We start from the raw sequence: 22,469 nt of genomic DNA, 5'->3' as shown, positions 1-22,469 counted from the left end.
GCGCTACTCGACAATAGCTAAGATTAAGCTATTTTAATACGTAGTTCTAAGATTATTAATCTTCTTAAGCATAATAAAATTAGTCCCTGTTGGCATTTGGATCGATGGCTTTGTATTTTTCAAATAGCCTTCTTTTGTCGCGTCATGGTAATCTTTAGAGTTGCTCTTCTAAAGGCAAGTTTTCCCGTTCTGGTGTACCTTGCTTTTGACTTCTTCTGGCATGTTGAAAGGAGAGCATTCCGCACGTTCTGATAAAATCGAGCTCCATGAAGAACTGCCGAAATGATAGATCGCCGTCCACATGCGACGACAAAACTGTGTAAACGCCACGATGAATGATAATCTACAACGATTTTCCATACACACGATCGATGAATCTGTGTAAATCGTTTTGCACAAATAAATCGCTACGATATAGTGTTACGTGTGTAGCCGGTATTATTAGAATCGGCGTGGTAATAGAGAAGACTTCAGAGTCACAACTTAGCGCTAAGTATGATATATAAGCTGTTAGTTATAGGCTGAACTTTTAAAATCTTTGTCGAACGTCAGAATAGCTCTGCACGGGTTCGACTATGAAAGAATCAATTTCTTTTGGTAGGCATAGTCTCTTTTAACAGGTAAATTTGCCACGAAACAGCTATCTAGTTTCTTATAGTGTAAGTGGTTTATTTTAAAAAAGCTATTGATTTTTATAGAATCTCTCAAAAAGAGCATTCATCCAGCCCATGGACACACATTATTAGTGAATGCGTTGGGGACGGTTCGATCATTTATTTTGTAAAAAAGTACAATATTTATCACTTACATTTATTACATTTGTATATTTGTAAAAAATATGATTATTCTATACATTAAAAATTATAGTAGGTATTAAACTGAGGTAGAACATTCAAATCTTTGTTTATAAAATTATTGTGATAATTAATATTAGGTAAATAGCTATTATAATATATTTTCCCAATTTATTTAAAACAAACCTTTAACACCTGTATCATTGGTAAAATCATCATATTTCATAATACATATAAGCTTTTAAAACATTTCACTTATTTTTTAATATAATTCTAACATTTAAGAATTCTCTACACTTTTAAGAATATTGAAAGTTTAACAATATTTTTAACACTTATTATTTTAACAAGTGTTAAAGACATATATAAACGCTTCACATATTGGAACCCTGGACTCATCCCCTAAATAAGCCATCACAGTTGTGATTATCACAAGCACTTTCCTGAGGTACATTCTCCTTAAGCCTAGTTTTGTGGCTTACGTACATTCAAAAATGGCACATAAAATACAAACATAATGATTAAGCTAAAGAATATGTAATAACAATAAAAATATAATCAAAATGCAGCTGAAGGGTAGACCATAGACCACTTTGTCGGATCAAAAATAATGGGTAGACAATTGGTCATGCAACCTTTTTAACCTAACAATTATTTATGCTGGTATTTTGTTAATATAATAAAGCCGGTTTTTGATGGATCTTATAATATTTTCTTTTGAAACATTGTCAAAGCCAACACCATTACGTCGGCTGATGCATCCAACAGCATCTACCAAAGTATTTCTAGCGTGTGAATCCAGTGAATAAAAATTGCATGTCGTTAAAGCTTTGACTGTGAATACCTCGTGTAAAAGCATGCGAGCTAAGTCAGTCCTCGTTTTCGCCGCCCTTATAATGTAGTTACTTGCTACACCATTTACATACACACCACTGTCATTTAATAACTCGAATGAATCGTCAGTTTCTTCAGGATATCTCAAAGTCCATCGAGTAACAGAATTTACTTTGTCATTTGCAACCTCTGTCCCCTTTTTCCCTTTCCCTTTCAGTTGCCATTTAAGTTCATTGATTTGTTTTTCTTTCTCTTTGATTATTTCAACTAGCTTCTGGTATTTATCATCGACTGTATTCTCTTCATTGTTGTAAGATTTCAATTTTTCTATAAACTCTTTAAGCAGACAAGATTTCTGGGAAATTTTTTCTTGAGCTTCCTTTAGTTCTTTCTGTTGTTCTTCGTATAATTCCAATTCTTTCGTTAAAGATTTCAGAAATTCTGGCGTTAACATATCATCATCGTCTAAAGCTTTTATTTTTTGAGGCTTTGTGAATTCTCCAAGTTTAGATTTTTTTTTTGTTTTTGTACGTGTTGTACCCTTTCGCTTTTTTTCATTTTTTTCGAAATCAGCTGTATTATCCTCAGGATCTAAAATTTTATATTAAACTTATAAAAAAAAATACGTTTAAAATCAACCTATTCATAAATTTCAAATATTAGTTTATTTATTTTATGATTTTCTGCATGGATAGTATAGATTATAACTTGAACTACGTTTTCAGTAGCAGTAAGTATACTAAAGAAACAGAAGCATAAAATAATTACCGTTTAAATCTCTATCTTCATCATCTGGTTTCCGAGAGTTCAGGTCTTTACAAATAGTTCTTGCCCTTTGTGCAGTAACTGAAACATAATAGTATATTTCATTACAAGTGCGGAAAGCATTGCAAAGAGTTCCGACAAATGTCTAGCCGAGGGGTAGCCGAAGGTGAGTGTTGACAGTCGGAACAAGTTGCAATGACGGTTCTGCACGTGTACTGAAGAACTATTTTTAATACAGTTGCCAATAAATTAAGCAATATAATAAAACTATTTGTTTTTTCTTTTCCATTTCTTATGTAGATATGTAACGACTTTTTTACTTTTCCAGTAAAATGTTCTCCGAAGCATTTTGTGCAATTATACTGAGTTCCGGTGGTGTTCATTAAAATAAAATGTGGTCGAAATTACTCATTTTGTGCAACAAACAACTAAACTCGCAAGAACATTTTTGGAAAATGGCGCCAACCGTAAAAGAATATAAGCAGATATTTTTTTTCTTCACCCATTCTGAGTAGCCAAAGGGAACTATGTCCGTACAGCCAAGTCTTTAGTTGAATTTTTTTATTGATATGAAATGAAATGAAACCTGAGCTAACTCATTGAATCTGATATTGAAACAAATTAGTAGCTTTTTTTTAGAAATATTTTCATGAATCATAAAAACTTCTATGAATGGATTCTTTTTAGTAAAAACCTCGTGGTTGTTTTTTTCTTTTTAATAGACATTGCTTTGACAGTTGGAAAAGAGAACGAGCGAGTGTGTAATAGCCCACATCCCGAACGCTATACATCCCTGCAATACTCCACGTTTTCAGCAACTGTATTAAAAAATATATTCGTGAGTCTATACAAAAAACCTACTAACAATTTTGTTAGAGCTATGCCCCGAGACTATAACCAGACGAAGGCACTCTCTTCAGCATAGCATAGAACATCATCATCAAGTAACTGTGATAGCATTTTGTTCTACGTGAGTAATAAAAATAATAACTTAGGAAACGTACACTAAATAACAATAAAACAATACAATCGACTTTGACATTTAATCAATGAAATATATAATTATAGGTACTGACGCAGGATGATGACCATCTTTCCGACTTTTTGAGTAGCTTTTATAGAACTGTGAGCTTACACCTTCTCAATTTGCTTATTGTATTGTTCTTCAATCGTGAATTCTGTTTCATCAGTAAAGAGGATATTTCTGTGCTACACCTGCGTATCGCGACTGAAGGCGATTTGATCGGCTAAAACCAAGCTTTTGAATTGTCTGGAATATGAAAGACGACCAACTTTGTGCAAGGTGAACACTGAAATTCTATTTTTAACACCCCATTCCATATTATAACTCGATAATGAATATGAATACATGTGTGAAGTGGTTCAAAATCAAAAGTTTTTGAAATAATATACGTGTTCCAAATTCAAAATACTTCATTAAAAAGGAAAAAAAAAGAAAAGTTTTTATTTAACAGTACCTTAAGGAAACACTTTTTAAACGGATTGAAGCTATGTATTATTGTTACAAACTTATAATATTTACATTATTTTCAATTTTCCGACATTTTGCGTGCTTCACTTCACTTCACTTCCGACGTTTTGCGTTCAGTCACCGAACGTGTGAACTGAACAGTTACCAGTAGGTACCTGTTTATGGCCAGACTAGTTATATATATGATATTTTTGTTTGGTTTTAATAATAGCCTTATGTTAAACTTTCTCTTATTTAACTTTATTTAACCAATTTCTGTAAAGTTGCTTATAGTAGATAATCTAACGAAAAATAAGGTTATACAGAAGATTCACTTCTTTCGTGTGTACATAAGTACATCCATACGTTTATATTTATTTCACGTCCTTAACTTTCCGCACGTATGTAAATAACAGCCTTAAAAACATGTTTCAATAAAAGCAGCTCTAGCAGCATGTCCAGCCTGTAGTATTTCCTGCCAGTATTTCCTCTCCACCGTGCCATGACGGCCAGAATACGTAGTGTTGCATCACACACACACACAATGTACATTCAGGGATACAAATCCCTTTCTGTTTATGTAGAATTTCCCACTATCACCACCAATTCTTTTAATTCTAACAGGTGTGCAGTTGATAGCCCTTTTCACGCCTCTATATCCACTTATGGATCCCTGCAGATACTTCTTCCTGTTTAAGGATTGTTGCAGGCAAATCCATTTTTAACAAATACTAACTACCTTAAAAAAATCTTTGAAATGAACTGTAAAAAAATGCTGACAAACGGGAAATCAAATCAAATGACGCCATTTTTGTCTTAAACACCCGTGAAACTAGGCCTCTGCGTTGTTTAAGCATTGTACAAGTCTTGCTAACAAAACACAACACAAGAAAACACTTGTGAAAACAGCCGTATACATAGGACTTGCCTATTCAGGTACTATTAGTAAAAAAATCTTAGAACAGGCTTGTATGATGTGCATAAATCTTTATTAGTAAGACTGATGAAGTTTGTTTGTTGTATCTGTGTCAGGCTATCAAATACGTGTATCAAAAAGAAATCAATAAAACAGCGACAGAAACGCATCTGCCGACAATACAATAGCCTCAGCATAGATTTGTAAAAATAAAAAAATAGGACTCATCTTCCCTACTGAGCTTTATGCTATAAAACTGTACAAGAAAATGTAAACCACTGAAGTTTTTGTAAAACATCTATATGTCACAAAAACTAAGTAGCAGAATCCAAATGACATATATTAGGAAAAATTTAAGCTTAAAACACCATAAGACAATATTTAAATTAAAATTTCACTTGTTTTCATCATACAAAAAACGGTGCATGACGTAATCTATTTTTGGAATTAAAGAGCCGGTCTAAGATCGTTGGCGCCCATGTTTGTGTTATGCTAGATTTCGCATATTTTTCAAGGACGTTTTACAAATTATTATAAAAAGGGTAAAAGTAATTATTCAATTATGTGATATATATCAATTTCGATAGGAGATAATTGTTAGCTTTCATAATCTCGTAATACACCCCCGAGGTGAGACATCACGCACACGATTCATGGTTAACAAAACCGTGTAGTGCCGAAAATAATACTTGTGATTTTTCCATTAAAAAAGTATATATACTAAGCAACATTCTTACCACATCTTACGGAACAGATATTTTTCTAAATATATTTTAACATCACTCTATTACATAAAATACTTCTTTACAGGTGCGATATAGGCAAGTTAAATCCGAAAAACAATTCTGTCTGACTTGATTTTTGAATAAATTATATATCGGTTGCGTTTTAGAGAAACAAAATGGTGGACGGAAACCATAATTTCACTTCTTCAATTCTATCACATAAATAAAACTATGAAAAACATCTTACCTGCCGATGATTTCAGTTTACCCAAGAAATAGGGCCATTTATCATAATAAACTATATTCTTCATGCCTGGATCAATGGGATATGTGAACACAGTGAATTTTCTATCATTGGTTTGAATAGCGTCACTTGTAGGTATATAAATAAATTCATCCAAAAAAGCATATGGCCTTTCTAGAAACTGCAGTACAAAGAATTCTTTATTTGATTTATGGTTCATTATCTGTAGTGAAAAAATTTAATATTAAATTACATTTTTAAAGCTCTAATAAACAGAGGAATGAACCATAACTATAAGAACCTAATGCTATTTATAAATGCACACCTGCATGTAAAATTAATTAGTTATTATTAGAAAAATAATAATAACGGTATCGCACTTTCTTTCTTTACAATAGTTAAATTGATTGCACCCTATGTCGCATTATCAAAGCAAAAACAAATGTGCTCTACAGGCTACAGCATATTTACGTTTTTTTGTTCGTTCGAATTCAACATTATTTTGGTGCTGGTTGGTTGAGCAAAGGATTACGCTACTCTCAATCGGAGTAGAATAAAAATGTTACAGAACACTCAAAAATATTTTTTCATAATAGTACTTACTCTAATATAATATAGTGTGGTTGCACTATTACATTCACTTATTGGCAAACTAGTAATTTCAAGTACACTGCACAACACTTCACCTCAATCCCATAAATATAAAAATAATTAAATAAATAGTGTAATAAACACTATTTATTAATGAAAATTGAAATGTAAATTAAAATTTGAGTTAGTGCTCGGTGCCGCTAGCGGCTAGAATTAGATAAGTTAGCGCGCCAGTGGCCTGTGGCGGATCTAATGTTGCCAGCTATGGAAAATAATCTCCCACCTACTAATAATATTCAAGGAACCTTTATCAAAGTTCTCCATATGCGATATTATTCAAATGACCTATGATGAAATAAAACAAAACCATTTTTTCTTGTAAATTATTTACATTTTATTGTGTATCGAAGAGTCTAAGGTATAAATTGATGGTGCACGTCATAAATATTATAATATTTTGTGATGAAAATTTTACTAGTTTATGTACTAGCCTGTTAGAATTGCAATATTAGTCTTTAATTTTTTTTACATGCTGCCTGATATCCATCCTTATTATACTTATCCCTGTAACTTGACTATTTTTTTATCGAATAAATAATTATGATTTTTTGAAATAGATTAAAATAGAAGTTTATGATTAGATCCAATAAAAGTATAAACTCCCATAAAGGTTGGTAAAGAACTCATAACATGCCTTTCTTGAGAACATTATGGCCATTATGCACACATGACACAATACGCGCGGCGGGACAGTGCCCCGGGGTCGCCAAGCTCAGGGGGCCCTGAAATCCATATCAGAAATCTCGATCGAATTGAACTTTTGAAAATCTACCATTTTCGAAATAAATAGGTTGTAGCCCCACTTTATTCATGACAAGTTATGCTAGGGAATTCCCCTAAATTCTTTCTGTAGGTTGGCAGTGTTGTCAATTTGATAGATAGTGATATGTGCGTTTAATTATTCATTGATGTGCGTTTTATTGTGAATTCTGGTTAAGATTTTTTTTCGAGAACGGTTAAAAAAATTATTGTGTATCTGGAGTCAATGTCAATAAACTTTTTTGTACTGGTCAATATAGTGGTATGTTATTTTGATTTTACCACTCATATGTCCGTTAAAGCTAAGGTTTCCTAAAAAAGCGGTGCCTTTATCCAACAGCCGTAATGTAGCGTTGGGTGACGTTACCCACGTTGTCTATAAATAACATCGGAGTAGGTTTCCTAGAGAACATTGAGTGTCACCGTAACGTCAAATTGCGGTGCTGTCATTTGCATGACGGCCGTCATAGCGGTGATAAACAGTAGTTCAACGTTTTTCGCATGTAGCGGTGCGCATATTTAATTAATACAATGATTGGAAACGTGACTTGGACAAGCGAAAATGACGAACAATCAATTAAGTATCGTCTATATATTTTATTGTTCCTAACAATTACATGTGATTGCTTAACTACTACATACTTTTCTGTTCTTAACTATTTCAAAAATGTTTTAAAGAATGCATTGTCTACTGTCTGTTTTACAGGGCCCTTTGTATTTATTATCCACATTTTACTGATAGGTATGGATACTTGTTCAAACATGCAGTCTATTTGATCATTAGTATGTAATTAAGTTAATCATTATTGTATATATAAGGCATTGTAATTTTTTATGTAAATTAAGTTTGTGTTTTACATGTATACATATATATACGTATACATTGATATTGTGATATTACACTTACATTTTTCTGTATATTCCATATAAAAAAATTGTTTTTAAAATATCAACTTAGTTTTATTCCTTTCCCTGCTGAAGACAGATGTCAAAAAATAATGATTCATTTTATTCATCCCTTTGCTGCCATCGTAGCAGGACCAAGTGGGTGTGGAAAATCTATCTTTGTTGCAAATTTCATGAAACATAAAAATAGTATATGTAATGAGATTTTTTTTGGAAATTACATGGTGTTATGATGAAATGGAACCGATTTATAATATACCCGGAGTAAATTACCACCAAGGACTACCGGAATTGCATATGTTTGATGGTAAAAATCCACATTTGATTATAATAGATGACTTAATTAGGGAATCTGATGAGCGAGTTGTTGATATATTTACAAAAGGCAGTCATCATAGAAATTTGAGTGTTTTTACATAATCCAAAACTTATTTCATCAAGGAAGAGGACAGCGCGACATTTCATATTAAAAATATCTTACGTAATCTGATCAGTAAAGGTAAAAGTTTTGAATACAGGAAAAATAAATTAATACAAAAAGGATTTTTTCTTTCAATTAATCAAATGTGCATTGAAATCTTGTTCGCCATGGTAGTGTAAGAATAGAAGTAAGATTCGAGAGCGCATTGACTGAAACAATTAACTGTGTAGTTTACGCAGAGTTTTCAAATATTATAGAAATAGATAAGGACAGAAATGTATGTGTGGATTATAGTAGTTAAGCAATCACTTATGTAATTATGACATTAAGAATAATAAAATATAACCTAAACGAATATGACATGGTTTTTATTTACCTTCATTACTTGTTTTATAAAAAGACTCATTACTTCTGTTGAGATCATATTATGTGGGTTTAAATGAATTCATTGGTACAAATATGAATTGATAGTTAGAAATGTAGTCAGTTAAAGAGCAAAAGAGTAGCGGAGTAAACGCGTATTAAAGTATGAACACACTAGAAGTGCAAATGAGTCTTCGTAGAATACATCCCAGCCTACAGAGCAACGTATATCCTTCAAATCGATTGCCGATTTATGCTCAGGTGCCAGCACTTATCATATGCAATCTTGACCCTGATTCACAGCCGGGGTCTCATTGGGTGGCTATACATATAAGCGTCGAAAGAGTCGGTGAATATTTTGATTCATTTGGACGTAAACCTATTGTGGCAATAGAAGGGTTTTTAAGGAGGAATTCTTGCATGTGGAGGTACAATAGCGTTACGGTTCAGGATTATCTATTAGCGGTGTGTCGAGAGTACTGTTGGGTATATGTATATTACAAGTTCAGGGGGATGAGATTAGAAGACTTCTTTAGAAATTTCAAATGTGACTCAGTGAATAATGATATGGTGCTAGTAAATTTGTATAGAAATATAATGAACATATAAATAAAAAATGATACCTGGAACAAAAATGTTTTATTTTACCATGTAACCCTTGCATCTAATTATATTATAGGTATTGGTGTTAATGTAGGTTAGGTATATTTATTGTAATTTGTTTAGACCCGTACGTTAGGCTAGGTTAGATATAGTTTTATTATTTTTCTTTTAGAGCCATAGATTGGGTTAGTAAATATAGGAAAGTAGATAACGCGATGCATTCGTACTTAGGCATTCATAAGATAATGACTGGGAATTTCGTCAAGGAAATAGGAGGATAAGGTGGTGATAAGTAATTAGCTATGGTTTTGGGAAAGCTAACTTTGAAACGGTTAGAAATATCAGTTCGGCTGTGAGTGCTATCGGCTCCGCACATCCTGTTTAGTGGGAATAGAATACAATCTCTTTTTTTTTAGTTTTGTTCAGTCATGATTTTTAGGTTTGGTCACCCTTGAGCGGGAAAATATTGGAGATTTTTTATATTGAAAATATATATCCGGGTTCTGCCTGGGGCCCAGAACCCGGGTATACCCACTACTTGTATGCCTGCGTGATTTTGCACGTACAGATGATCCACCCCAGTACTTATGTGATGCTGATGAGATGAATAACAATGATTCAGCGAACGAACGTTTACTTTGGAACCTGTCAGTTTTATTTACGTCGGAAAGCATATTTTGGACATCAAGACTAGTGTTGACGGAAGTTATATGGACATGTTAATTTTAACGCTTCCTTATACTCTAAATATTAAAACAGCTATAATTAACAAAACTGTTTCAACCTACACCTTTCCATCACAATGGAAGATAGTCCTTGTTCGGTCAATTCCTAAAATGCAATCTTACTCTTCTTATTTCTAAGCTGCGTTTCTATGGAATTGATCCCAAAATCGTGGTTTAGTAGTTATCTCCGGTACCGATATCAGAGTGTGCTTTTTGAGAAGTGATGGAATACATGGTTCACCGTCTCTGGGCCTTGTTGATAGAGAAGTGCCTCAGGGATCTAATTTGGGACCTACTTACACTGCTAACTTTTACAACAAAAAAATTCTAAGCACATATTATTACATTACATTCTTTTTATTTTTTGTATTTCTGTATATGTGTTATGTTAGTAATAAATGTTATGTCTATGTATGCGAATAGGGCGTAACTGCGCTAATCGACAGTAGCGATTTAGATTAAATTATTATTATTATTTGATATCAAAGATACGGATTCTAAAATAACCATATTGAAGTAGGTTTTTTTTGTTAGATAACATTTTCATTAAGCCGGCTTCACACATACGATTATAGGGATATAGGATAGAGCATACACGCTTCCGATATCCGCCGTCAAATGTCAACCGATACTTATTATAATTATTTAAAGAATATTTATTATAATTTATTAATTTTATCAACCTCTTTTTATACGTAGTTCTAAGATTATTAATGTTCTTAAGCATAATAATATTGGTCCCTGTTGGCATTTGGATCGATGGCTTTGTATTTTTTAACTAGTCTATTGTAGGCAGCCATTTTTTTGTCGCGTCATGGTAATCTTTAGAGTTGGTCTTTTAAAAGGCAAGTTTCGCTTCTGGTTCACCTTGCTTTTGTCTTCTTCATCCGACATTCTTGCAAGGAGAGCGAACCGCACGTTCGGATAAAATTAGTGAATGCGTTGCGGACGGTTCGATCATTTATTTTGCAAAGTACAATATTTATCACTTACATTTATTACATTTGTATATTTGTAAAAAATATGATTATTCTATACATTAAAAATTATAGTAGGTATTAAACTGAGGTAGAACATTCAAATCTTTGTTTATAAAATTATTGTGATAATTAATATTAGGTAAATAGCTATTATAATATATTTTCCCAATTTATTTAAAACAAACCTTTAACACCTGTATCATTGGTAAAATCATCATATTTCATAATACATATAAGCTTTTAAAACATTTCACTTATTTTTTAATATAATTCTAACATTTAAGAATTCTCTCAACTTTTAAGAATATTGAAAGTTTAAAAATATTTTTAACACTTATTATTTTAACAAGTGAGACATATATAAACGCTTCACATATTGGAACCCTGGACTCATCCCCTAAATAAGCCATCACAGTTGTGATTATCACAAGCACTTTCCTGAGGTACATTCTCCTTAAGCCTAGTTTTGTGGCTTACGTACATTCAAAAATGGCACATAAAATACAAACATAATGATTAAGCTAAAGAATATGTAATAACAATAAAAATATAATCAAAATGCAGCTGAAGGGTAGACCATAGACCAATTTGTCGTATCAAAAATAATAGATAGACAATTGGTCATGCAACCTTTTTAACTTAACAATTATTTATGCTGGTATTTTGTTAATATAATAAAGCCGGGTTTTGATGGATCTTATAATATTTTCTTTTGCAACATTGTAAAAGCCAACGCCATTAGGTCGGCGGATGAATCTAACACACTCTACCAACGTATTTATAGCGTTTGAATCCAGTGAATTAAAATTGCATGTATTTAAAGCTTTATCTGTGAATACCTCGTGTAATAGCATGCGAGCTAAGTCAGTCATCGTTTTCGCCGCCCTTACAATATAGTTAAATGCTACACCATTTACATACACACCACTGTCACTTAATAACTCGAATGAATCGTCAGTTTCTTCAGGATATCTCAAAGTCCATCGAGTAACAGAATTTACTTTGTCATTTGCAACCTCTGTCCCCTTTTTCCCTTCCCCTTTCAGTTGCAATTTAAGTTCATTGATTTGTTTTTCTTTCTCTTTGATTATTTCAACTAGCTTCTGGTATTTATCATCGACTATATTCTGTTCATTGTTGTAAGATTTCAATTTTTCTATAAACTCTTTAAGCAGACAAGATTTCTGAGAAATTTTTTCTTGAGCTTCCTTTAGTTCTTTATGTTCTTCTTCGTATAATTCCAATTCTTTCGATAAAGTTTTCATAAATTCTGGCGTTAACATATCATCATCGTCTAAAGCTTTTATTTCTTGAGGCTTTGTGGATTCTCCAAGTTTAGTTTTTTTTTTGGTTGTTGTACGTGCTGTTGTAGCCTTTCGTTTTTTTGCATTTTTTTTTAAATCAGCTGTATTATCCACAGGATCTAAAAAAAATATTATAGTTGTCAAAACCTCTGAATAAAAGGAACTTCCCTTCTACTTAAAGGTTATAAACAAAAAATAAGTAAGAGTTACGTTCAATGTTACTTATTCAGAAATGTCAAATATTAGTTTATTTATTATAACTTGAACTACGTTTTCATATTTAGACCTAAAGGAGTAAGTATACTAAAGAAGCAGAAGCATAAAATAATTACCGTTTAAATCTCTATCTTCATCATCTGGTTTCCGAGAGTTCAGGTCTTTACAAATAGCTCTTGCCCTTTGTGCAGTAACTGAAACATAATAGTATATTTCATTACAAGTGCGGAAAGCATTGCAAAGAGTTCCGACAAATGTCTAGCCGAGGGGCAGCCGAAGGTAAGTGTTGACAGTCGGAACAAGTTGCAATGACGGTTCCGCACGTGTACTGAAGAACTATTTTTAATACAGTTGCCAAACAATTTAGCAATATAATAAAATTGCTAAATTGTTTGGCAACTGTATTATATTATTATAATAAAATATTTGTTTTTTCTCTTCTCTTTCGACGACGACGTAACGACTTTTTGACTTTTCCAGTAAAATGTTCACCGAAGCATTTTGTGCAATTATACTGAGTTCCGGTAGCGTTCATTAAAAGAAAATGTCGTCGAAATTACTTTTGTGCAACAAACAACTAAACTCGCAAGAACATTTTTGGAAAATGGCGCCAACCGTAAAAGAATATAAGCAGATTTTTTTTTCTTCACCCATTCTGAGTAGCCAAAGGGAACTATGTCCATACAGCCAAGTCTTCAGTTGAATTTTTTTATTGATATGAAATGAAATTTAATCAGATGAAATGAAATTAAACCTGACCTAACTCATTGAATCAAATCATTACATCTGATATTGAAACAAATTACTAGCTTCTTTTTAGAAATATTTGCATGAATCATAAAAACTTCTATGATTTTTTTAGTAAAAACTTCGTGGTTGGTATTTTCTTTTTAATAGAAATTGTTTTGACAGTTGGGAAAGAGAATACCGAACGCTATACGTCTCTGCAATACTCCACTTTTTGAGCAACTGTATTAAAAAAATATATTCGTGAGTATACACCAAAACCTACTACTAACAATCTTGTTAGAGCCACGCCCTGAGACTATAACCAGACGAAGGCACTCTCTTCAGCATAGCGTAGAACTTCATCAAATAACTGTGATTGCATTTTGTTCTACGTGAATAATAAAAATAATAACTCAGGAAACGTACACTAATAAATACAATCGACAATTAATTAATTAATATAATTATTAGATAACCGATATTTTAAACACTTTCAGAGGTATTTTATATCACGTACCCGACCGGTGCGATCAAATCTGCTGGACAAAACGAGTTTTTCGAGGGCCTCTACGTGGTATACAAAATCTCTATCATCTCCAAAAAGACTCACACCTATACCTGTAGGTGACAAAGTGTCGAAAGACGGAATTTTATCTACAACCGTCTTAGGATGGCTATCTTAGCTGTCCAAAGAATACATTTTTCTCAACTAGATGATCGTATTGTCCAGCGCCATAAAAGTAAAGCGGAAACACCAGAGGCTCAACCAAATGTTTTCTTTGCTTTCAAGGAAAAAATCAAGTATTTTGAAATTCGGGTTCATTCTTGATTATGTTAATCAACAAATAAACAACTGAACAATTACAAACAACAACAAAACAAACATTTTTATGTATGTATTTATAATATTAATAGGATTGTATCAATTGTTATGCCAACAATGGCTCGTAATATAGAAAATAAAGGAAGCTTAAACCTATTTCAAACAAGAATTTATATACATATATGTATATGCCTACATAGTTATATTGTCTATAAAATATGTAATGTGAATTTAAAATTATTCGTAACGGCTCACGGTCACATAGAAAACTGGTATTTTGCAAAGTTAATTTAAAAACAAACTTCGTGTCGAGACGGCGTTCGTATGTACCTAGTCCAGTCATAAGTCATATTATTATTAGGTCCTTACATATGAAATTGGCGTTTTGTATGGGAGGAACAAAAAGTCGAATATTTTTAAATATAATATATTTAATTAATCAAAGTATAAACCATTGTTTTCTATGCACTTTTGCCATCTCATAGGTAGTTCATTGATCCCTTTACTAAAAAAACCTGACGGACGGGAATCAATAAAATCTGTGAAGGCGATTTGGACTGCCCCATGAGAGTTAAATTTTTTCCCTTGCAAGAAGTTGTCCAAGTTTCGAAAAAAATGGTAATCTGTTGGAGCAAGGTCCGGGGAATACGGAGGATGTCTTAAGCATTCCAATTGAAGCTCTTCTAATTTGCTAGCCGTCTGTTGTGTGTGGTCTAGCGTTGTCGTGAAGTAGCAGTGGCGTGGAGCGATTGACCAGCTAGGATATTTAGCCGCTAGCTTTTCCATCATGGTTTGCAATTGCTGACAATAGACATTAACCGTAATAGTCTGGCCAGATTTGAGAAAACTGCAATGAACAATACCGGCACTAGTCCACCAAACGCTTACAAGTAACTTTTTTGGGGTTAATTTTCGCTTGGGGCAGGATTTGGCTGGCTGGCCAGGATCCAACCATTGCGCTTCCGACTATCGTAAAGAATCCATTTTTCATCACAGGTAATGATTCGGTTTAAAATACCTTCCCAATTGCTTCAAGTGAATTAAAACAGTTTTATCACTAACACCGCAGCCTGCAGCTAACTCGGACGTGGTTTGCGATGGATCCGCTTCCACAATAGCCTTCAATACTTCATTATCAACTTGTGTCTCAGGCCGTCCACGGGGCTTGTTCTGCAGGTCGAAATTTCCAGAACGAAAACGTTGGTACCAAAAACGAACTGTGTTTTCTTTTGCAACATGACCGCCATACACACTATTCACCCTTCGAGTCGTTTTCGCAGCACTAGTGCCACGGCGGAACTCGTACTCGTAAATAATGCGATACTTTAAGTTTTCCATTTTGTAAAATGAGTGACGCAAACAGAAAAAAACAAATGAATGACGGTCATCGAAGCACAAATACATGAGTAAATAGCTGTACAAATTTGAATTTGAAATTCCTAACCAAAGAGGAGGTATTTGAGGTCAAAGTGGCCAGTACGACAAAACGCCAATTTCATATGTTCGTGCCTTGTGACCTGGTGCAGAATCTTGCTGAAAAGTCCACGGTATATTTCAAAAAGTGAATTGCTGAGTGGTTTTACAGAATGATCGAAGACTGTATCTTGACACGCTTTGGCTGAAATTTTCACTCCTTTTTCACAAAAAATGTCGTTTAGTGACTCCTTGATAAGACACGCCCCACCAAACGATGGTTTGGTACTGAGGCAGGATGATGACCATCTTTCCGACTTTTTGAGTAGCTTCTATAGAACAGTGAGCTTACACCTTCTCAATTTGCTTATTGTATTGTTCTTCCATCGTGAATTTTGTTTAATCGGTAAAGAGGATATTTCTGTGCTACACCTGCGTATCGCGACTGAAGGCGATTTGATCGGCTAATACCAAGGTTTTGAAGTGTCTGGAATATGAACGACGACCCACTTTGTGCAAGGCGATCACTGAAATCCTATTTTCTCTAACACCCCATTCCATATTATAATTTGATAATGAACATGAAAAGATATGTAAAGTGGCGCAAAATCAAAAGGAGTTTTTGAAATAATATACGTGTTCCAAATTCAAAATACATCATTAAAAAGTTGAAAAAAAAGAAAAGTTTTTATTTAACAGTACCTTAAGGAAACACTTTTTAAACGGATTGAAGCTATGTATTATTGTTATAAACATATAATTATTTACATAATTTTCAATTTTCCGACATTTTGCGTGCTTCACTTCACTTCACTTCAGCGTTCAGTCACCGTGAACTGAACAGTTACCAGTAGGTACCTATTTATGGCCAGACTAGTTATATATATGATATTTTTGTTTGGTTTTCTTAGGCGACCTAAATGAATTAATATTTAAACCATTATTTTAATATAAATAATAATAAACCCTTTTTAAACATATACAGTCTTACTAATAAAAAATCACTATACATGCGATATAACAAGGTGATAGTTATCCAGTGACTAGAGCTTGTACTGGGCATAAACACCTCTTTGACCAATAATCGATGTGTATGTGTTGAGTAACTAAACGACCCTTATTTATTGTTAAAACAGGGGTTTTATATTAAATGTAAGTGGTATTAATGAAAGTCTGTAATAGGGTAAAATGAAATAATTGTATTCATGTCTATGATAATAATAGCATTTTGTTAAACTTTCTCTTATTTAACTTTATATAACCAATTTCTGTAAAGTTGCTTATAGTAGATAATCTAACGAAAAATAAGGTTATACAGAAGATTCACTTCTTTCGTGTGTACATAAGTACATCCACACGTTTATTTTTATTTCACGTCCTTAACTTTCCGCACGTATGTAAATAACAGCCTTAAAAACATGTTTCAATAAAAGCAGCTCTAGCAGCATGTCCAGCCTTATTGCCTGGGGGCGTCTGGGTTGGTCTGCGAGTATTTCCTTTCCACCGTGCCATGACGGCCAGAATACGTAGTGTTGCATCACACACACACAATGTACATTAAGGGATACAAATCCCTTTCTGTTTCACCACCAATTCTTTTAATTCTAACAGATGTGCAGTTGATAGCCCTTTTCACGCCCCTATATCCACTTATGGATCCCTGCAGATACTTCTTCCTGTTCAAGGATTGTTGCAGGCAAATCCATTTTTAACAAATACTAACTACCTTAAAAAAAATCTTTGAAATGAACTGTAAAAAAATGCTGACAAACGGGAAATCAAATCAAATGACGCCATTTTTGTCTTAAACACCCGTGAAACTAGGCCTCTGCGTTGTTTAAGCATTGTACAAGTCTTGCTAACAAAACACTTGTTATAACAGCCGTATACATATATACATTTTTCTTATATCTCATATTCTTTTAACAGGCTTATATGATGTGCATAAATCTTTATTAGTAAGACTGATGAAGTTTGTTATAGTTAAAGGTCATCAGTATATTTGTATCTGTGTCAGGCTATCAAATACGTTTATCAAAAAGAAATCAATAAAACAGCGACAGAAACGCATCTGCCGACAATACAATAGCCTCAGCATAGATTTGTAAAAATAAAAAATAGGACTCATCTTCCCTACAGCTTTATGCTATAAAATGCGTAAACAACTGAAGTACAAAAACATCATATATATATATATATATATATAAGTAAAAACTAAGTAGCAGAATCCAAATGACATATATTTTAATTTAAGACTAAAACTCCATAAGACAATATTTAAATTAAAATTTCACTTGTTTTCATCATACAACACTGGCGATAAAGGCGAATTAACAAACCGTGCATGACGTAATCTATTTTTGGAATTAAAGAGCCGGTCCAAGATCGTTGACGCCCATGTTTGTATTATGCTAGATTTCGCATATTTTTCAAGGACGTTTTACAAATTATTATTGAAAGGTTAAAAGTAATTATTCTGTTATTTAATGTGATATATATCAATTTCGATAGGAGATAATTGTTAGCTTTTACAATTCGTAATACACCCCCGAAGTGAGACATCACGCACACGATGCATGGTTAACAAAATATTGGGGCGAGCCCAGTGCCGAAATCGAATATTAGGATAGCTATTATTATTCTACTTTGCTTAAATAATACTTGTGATTTTTTCATTAAAAAAGTATATATACAAAACAAAATTCTTACCACAGCTTCCGGGACATATATTTTATCATCACTCTATTACATAAAATACTTCTTTTCAGGTGTGATTTAGGCCAGTTAAATCCAAAAAACAATTCTGCCTGATTTGATTGTTGAATAAATTATAAATTGGTTGCGTTAGAGAAACTAAATGGTGGATGGAAACTATAATTTCACTTCTTCATATCTATCACATAAATAAAAGTATGAAAAACATCTTACCTTCCAGAGATCTCAGTTTACCCCAGAAATAAGGCCATCTATCATAATAAATTTTATTCTTCATACCTGGATCAATGGGATATGTGAACACAGTGAAATCTTTTTCATTGATATTAATAGCGTCATTTATAGGTACATAAATAAATTCATCCAAATAAGCATATGGCCTTTCTAGAAACTGCACTACGAAGAATTCTTTATTTGGTTTTTTGTTCATTATCTGGGGTGGAAAAATTTCATATTAAAGTACATGTTAAAAGCTCTAATAACCTAATGCTATTTATAAATGCACACCTGCATGTAAAATTAATTAGTTTTTATTAGAAAAATAATAATAACGCTATTGCACTTTCCTTCTTTACAATAGTTAAATTGATGGCACCCTATGTCGCATTATCAAAGCAAAAACAAATGTGCTCTACAGGCTACAGCATATCTACGTTTTTTTGTTCGTTCGAATTCAACATTATTTTGGTGTTGGTTGGTTGAGCAAAGGATTACTTTACTCGCGATCGGAGTAGAATAAAAATGTTACAGAACACACAAAAAAATTTTTTCATAATAATACTTACTCTATATAATATATTGTGGCTGCACTATTACATTCACTTATTGGCAAACTAGTAATTTCAAGTACACTGTACAACACTTCACCTCGAAATTATTAATGAAAATTGAAATGTCTATTGAAACTAGAGTTACTGCTCGGTGCCGCAAGCGGCTAGAATTAGATAAGTTAGCGCGCCAGTGGCCTGTGGCGGATCTAATGTTGCCAGCTATGGAAAATAATCTCCCACCTACTAATAATATTCAAGGAACCTTTATCAAAGTTCTCCGTATTAGATATTATTCAAATGACCTATGATGAAATAAAACAAAACCATTTTTTCTTGTAAATTATTTACATTTTATTGTGTATCGAAGAGTCTAAGGTATAAATTGATGGTACACGTCATAAATATTATAATATTTTGTGATGCAAATTTTATTAGTTTATGTACTAGCCTGTTAGAATTGCAATATTTAATTTTTTCGACATGCTGCCTGATATCCATCCTTATAATACTTATCTCTGTAACTTGACTATTATTTTTTATTGAATAAATAATTATGATTTTTTGAAATAGATTAAAATAGAAGTTTATGATTTAAATCCAATAAAAGTATAAACTCCCATAAAGGTTGGTAAAGAACTGATAACATGCAACCCTAAACTCTACCTAATTTTCCTGTCACGGCGGCGACTTTCTTGAGAACATTATGGCCGAAAAAGCGCGAAAAAGTGTTGAAATAGGCGGGCGCCAAACTTTGAAAATTATATTTAATTTGATATTACAGCATCAGTTAAATTGTAAAGTGTATATATTAGTAGTTATTGTTGTTTATTTATTTATTTAGTTTGTTTTCTTCCCCTGGTAAGTAATTTCATTATATTATATGTAAATAGGAATATTCTTTAGGCGTCCATGTTGGAGCCCGAAGACCCTGGAGGGACATCCACGTGTTTCATGTAGTCACAATCGATGCATCGGGAATGGAAACGGAAGGTTCAATTTTAAATACGGACTGTTCGGATAGCACGAAATCGGTTAAAAGAAAAAGAATTTCTGGTAGAAACCAAAAGAAGAGAAGGAATCATAGACATACGAGTCTATCAGAATCCCAACTTTCCGCTAATAATTTAAAGGATAATGTTATTCCTAAAGTGCTTGATGATAAAATCACTGTAATCCACCATAATGAGGCTGCTCAATCTGCTTCAAGTAACCCTCGCGCTGCTAGGTCGCTTTATGCGCTTTAGGCGTCAGACCCTGCGCCTTATTCCATTTGTTCCCCGTTGTTCATATTCAACAAAACTTAGAACCAAATCAAACTGGGTCTATTCACCTAGTACAATTTGGATTTTTTTCTTAAAAAAAGTTCTATAAAAAGCATAGTAGAGGGAAGCATCAAAAAAATTGGAAGGAACAACATGTTCCTTCCAATTTTTTGTCATGTGTCTTTACAATTTGAATCATTTCAGAATGCTAACACATTTTTAAACCACAAAACTCTTGATGTTAATAAATATAAAGCATTTATTCCGGCCTTCACTATCACTCGCATGGGAATAGTGAGAGGTGTTCCATGTGACTGGGACGAGAAAGACATTATGGAAAATATTGAGCTTCCGCAGAACTGTGGAAGCATTTTCAAAGTTCGGAGACTAAACAGAAAGGTATATGAAGGCGAGATGACCAAGTTCATTAGAACTGAGACCGTAGTTTTAACCTTTGATGGAAAGGTGTTACCTCCCAGGGTCTTTATATGTTTCAACTTCCTATCTGTAGATCTTTATATTTACCCCACACAAAGCATTGGATGCTTTAATTGCTGCCGTTTTGGTCACACAAAAATGCAATGCAGAGGCACTCCAAGGTGTTACAAATGTGCTAACAACCACTCAAGTATAAGCTGTAAAACTGAAAGAGATGATGCTGTGTGTAGCTTATATTCTGGTTCTCATTTTGCAACAGACAAAAAGTGCCCAGAGTACGCTAGACGAAAAGCTATCAAAGAAACAATGGCTAGAAACTCTATATCTTATTCAGAAGCCAGTAAAGTCCATCCACCAGTTTCGAAATCCTATGCAGACGTTGTTGCTTCTTCTTCATCTGCCCCTTCGGGTCCGACTACTCCTTATTCCAGTCCCTATAATTTAACAAGCCCTTCTAAATGCCCCACACAGTCATTTAGGAAAACAGTATACATGAAACCCAAAGCTCGTCCCAGAAATCTGATTCCTCTGCGCTGAAACAGCCTCTGCACAGGGGGCTGTCTGTCGCGCCTAGGACATAAAGATGTTTATTGAGGAGAATGGCCCGTAATTGTCCCTATCATTGTTTTTAGATTTATTCTATTCAAGTTTAGAAGTTGTTTGGTAAGTTGTCGGTTGACTGCTGGCAGAGCCATTTTGGACTGTCTGCAGCCCGCACCTTGTGATCAACGTTGATGTTGGAGTTCTGTGGATCTTTGGCGTAAGCTAAACTAAACTAACTTAGCTTAGCTCTTGGTCTGCAACCCGTATTACTTGCTTTCTGTAACAAATAAGAAAACATTAATTTAGGCTCTGTCCATGCACAACTAAAAAACAATGATATATTTTGATTAAACAATGTAGTTTTTCAGTTCAGTTCAGTTCAGTTGTTAAAATAAACCACTTCTCTGTTATTTCGCTCCACGCCTTCATTTTCACCTTTTTTGTGTTTTGTGTAAGCTTGAAGTACAAGCTTTGTTTTCAATTATGGACTGATAGGGTCGTAATATATTTCTAAAATGCTGCTGTAACACAAGAAACAAATTAAAATTCAACAAAAGCAACATTCATGTTTCAGTTTTACACAATTCACTTCAATTCATTCACAATTCCTTTTCTTAATTCTTCCAATTAATCTAGCGTTATCAGAGACAAATTTCTCTTTTTTTGTTAAGTTTTTCAATGAAATGCGACGTTGCCGTCTTGTGCCTATGACATAACGTGGGAATAGTTGCACCAACGTTGCAACGATTTTCTAAGTAAGAAATTATGATCTCCTTATTCTCAGCTCTCTCCTTATACTAAGTATAAGGTTGTTCCTAGTATAAGGTTGGAATATGTAAGTATTTATTTGTACGACTGGTAGAGTATCAAATTCTCTACAACTTTTGTTTGAACTTTGTTTTCATTTCATGTGATCAACCGTTTTTTAATGAGAGGTCAAGCGTGAGTTGCGGTTGTCAGTACGTTGTATAAAGTTAATTATTTACTAAAAAATATAATTATTAAACAATGCCCATTATTTATGTTTTATTAATGTTTAATTAAAATAAGTGACTTTATTATTCATACTTAACTAAAGTATATTAATAATGCTGGAATT

At 33.2% G+C, this 22,469-nt stretch overlaps 2 protein-coding genes across 3 annotated transcripts; both read right to left on the bottom strand.

The window, feature by feature from the left end:
* Positions 1-850: 850 nt before the first annotated feature.
* LOC123720234 lies at positions 851-6,562 on the bottom strand. The gene is made up of 4 exons (XM_045676775.1): positions 6,353-6,562; positions 5,753-5,972; positions 2,397-2,474; positions 851-2,219 (listed from the first exon to the last, which is right to left on the bottom strand). Exons 2-4 carry the CDS (start codon positions 5,967-5,969, stop codon positions 1,450-1,452), a joined length of 1,065 nt encoding a protein of 354 aa, XP_045532731.1. The 5' UTR covers positions 5,970-5,972; positions 6,353-6,562; the 3' UTR covers positions 851-1,449.
* A 4,954-nt stretch (positions 6,563-11,516) lies between these two features.
* LOC123720222 lies at positions 11,517-19,317 on the bottom strand. 2 transcript variants are annotated; one of them, XM_045676764.1, is made up of 4 exons: positions 19,143-19,317; positions 18,571-18,790; positions 12,794-12,871; positions 11,517-12,580 (listed from the first exon to the last, which is right to left on the bottom strand). In XM_045676764.1, exons 2-4 carry the CDS (start codon positions 18,785-18,787, stop codon positions 11,808-11,810), a joined length of 1,068 nt encoding a protein of 355 aa, XP_045532720.1. In that variant the 5' UTR covers positions 18,788-18,790; positions 19,143-19,317; the 3' UTR covers positions 11,517-11,807. The 2 variants fall into 2 exon arrangements, 1 of the variants encoding a protein (XP_045532720.1); XR_006756045.1 differs by having other exon boundaries at positions 12,442-12,580; positions 18,352-18,790.
* Positions 19,318-22,469: the final 3,152 nt, after the last annotated feature.

The sequence above is a fragment of the Pieris brassicae genome, chromosome 1, assembly GCF_905147105.1.
Source record: "Pieris brassicae chromosome 1, ilPieBrab1.1, whole genome shotgun sequence".
Taxonomy (NCBI): Eukaryota; Metazoa; Arthropoda; class Insecta; order Lepidoptera; family Pieridae; genus Pieris; species Pieris brassicae.
Note: the sequence above shows the minus strand (reverse complement) of the source record. Positions and strands in the feature narration are given on the sequence as shown.

Coding starts and splice junctions, on each gene's coding strand:
- LOC123720234 (XM_045676775.1), bottom strand. CDS start 5,969: ATGAACCATAAATCAAATAAAGAATTCTTTGTACTGCAGTTTCTAGAA. Junction 2,475..5,752: donor TAAACTGAAATCATCGGCAG/GTAAGATGTTTT, acceptor ATTATGTTTCAG/TTACTGCACAAAGGGCAAGA. Junction 2,220..2,396: donor TGAAGATAGAGATTTAAACG/GTAATTATTTTA, acceptor ATAAAATTTTAG/ATCCTGAGGATAATACAGCT.
- LOC123720222 (XM_045676764.1), bottom strand. CDS start 18,787: ATGAACAAAAAACCAAATAAAGAATTCTTCGTAGTGCAGTTTCTAGAA. Junction 12,872..18,570: donor TAAACTGAGATCTCTGGAAG/GTAAGATGTTTT, acceptor ATTATGTTTCAG/TTACTGCACAAAGGGCAAGA. Junction 12,581..12,793: donor TGAAGATAGAGATTTAAACG/GTAATTATTTTA, acceptor TATTTTTTTTAG/ATCCTGTGGATAATACAGCT.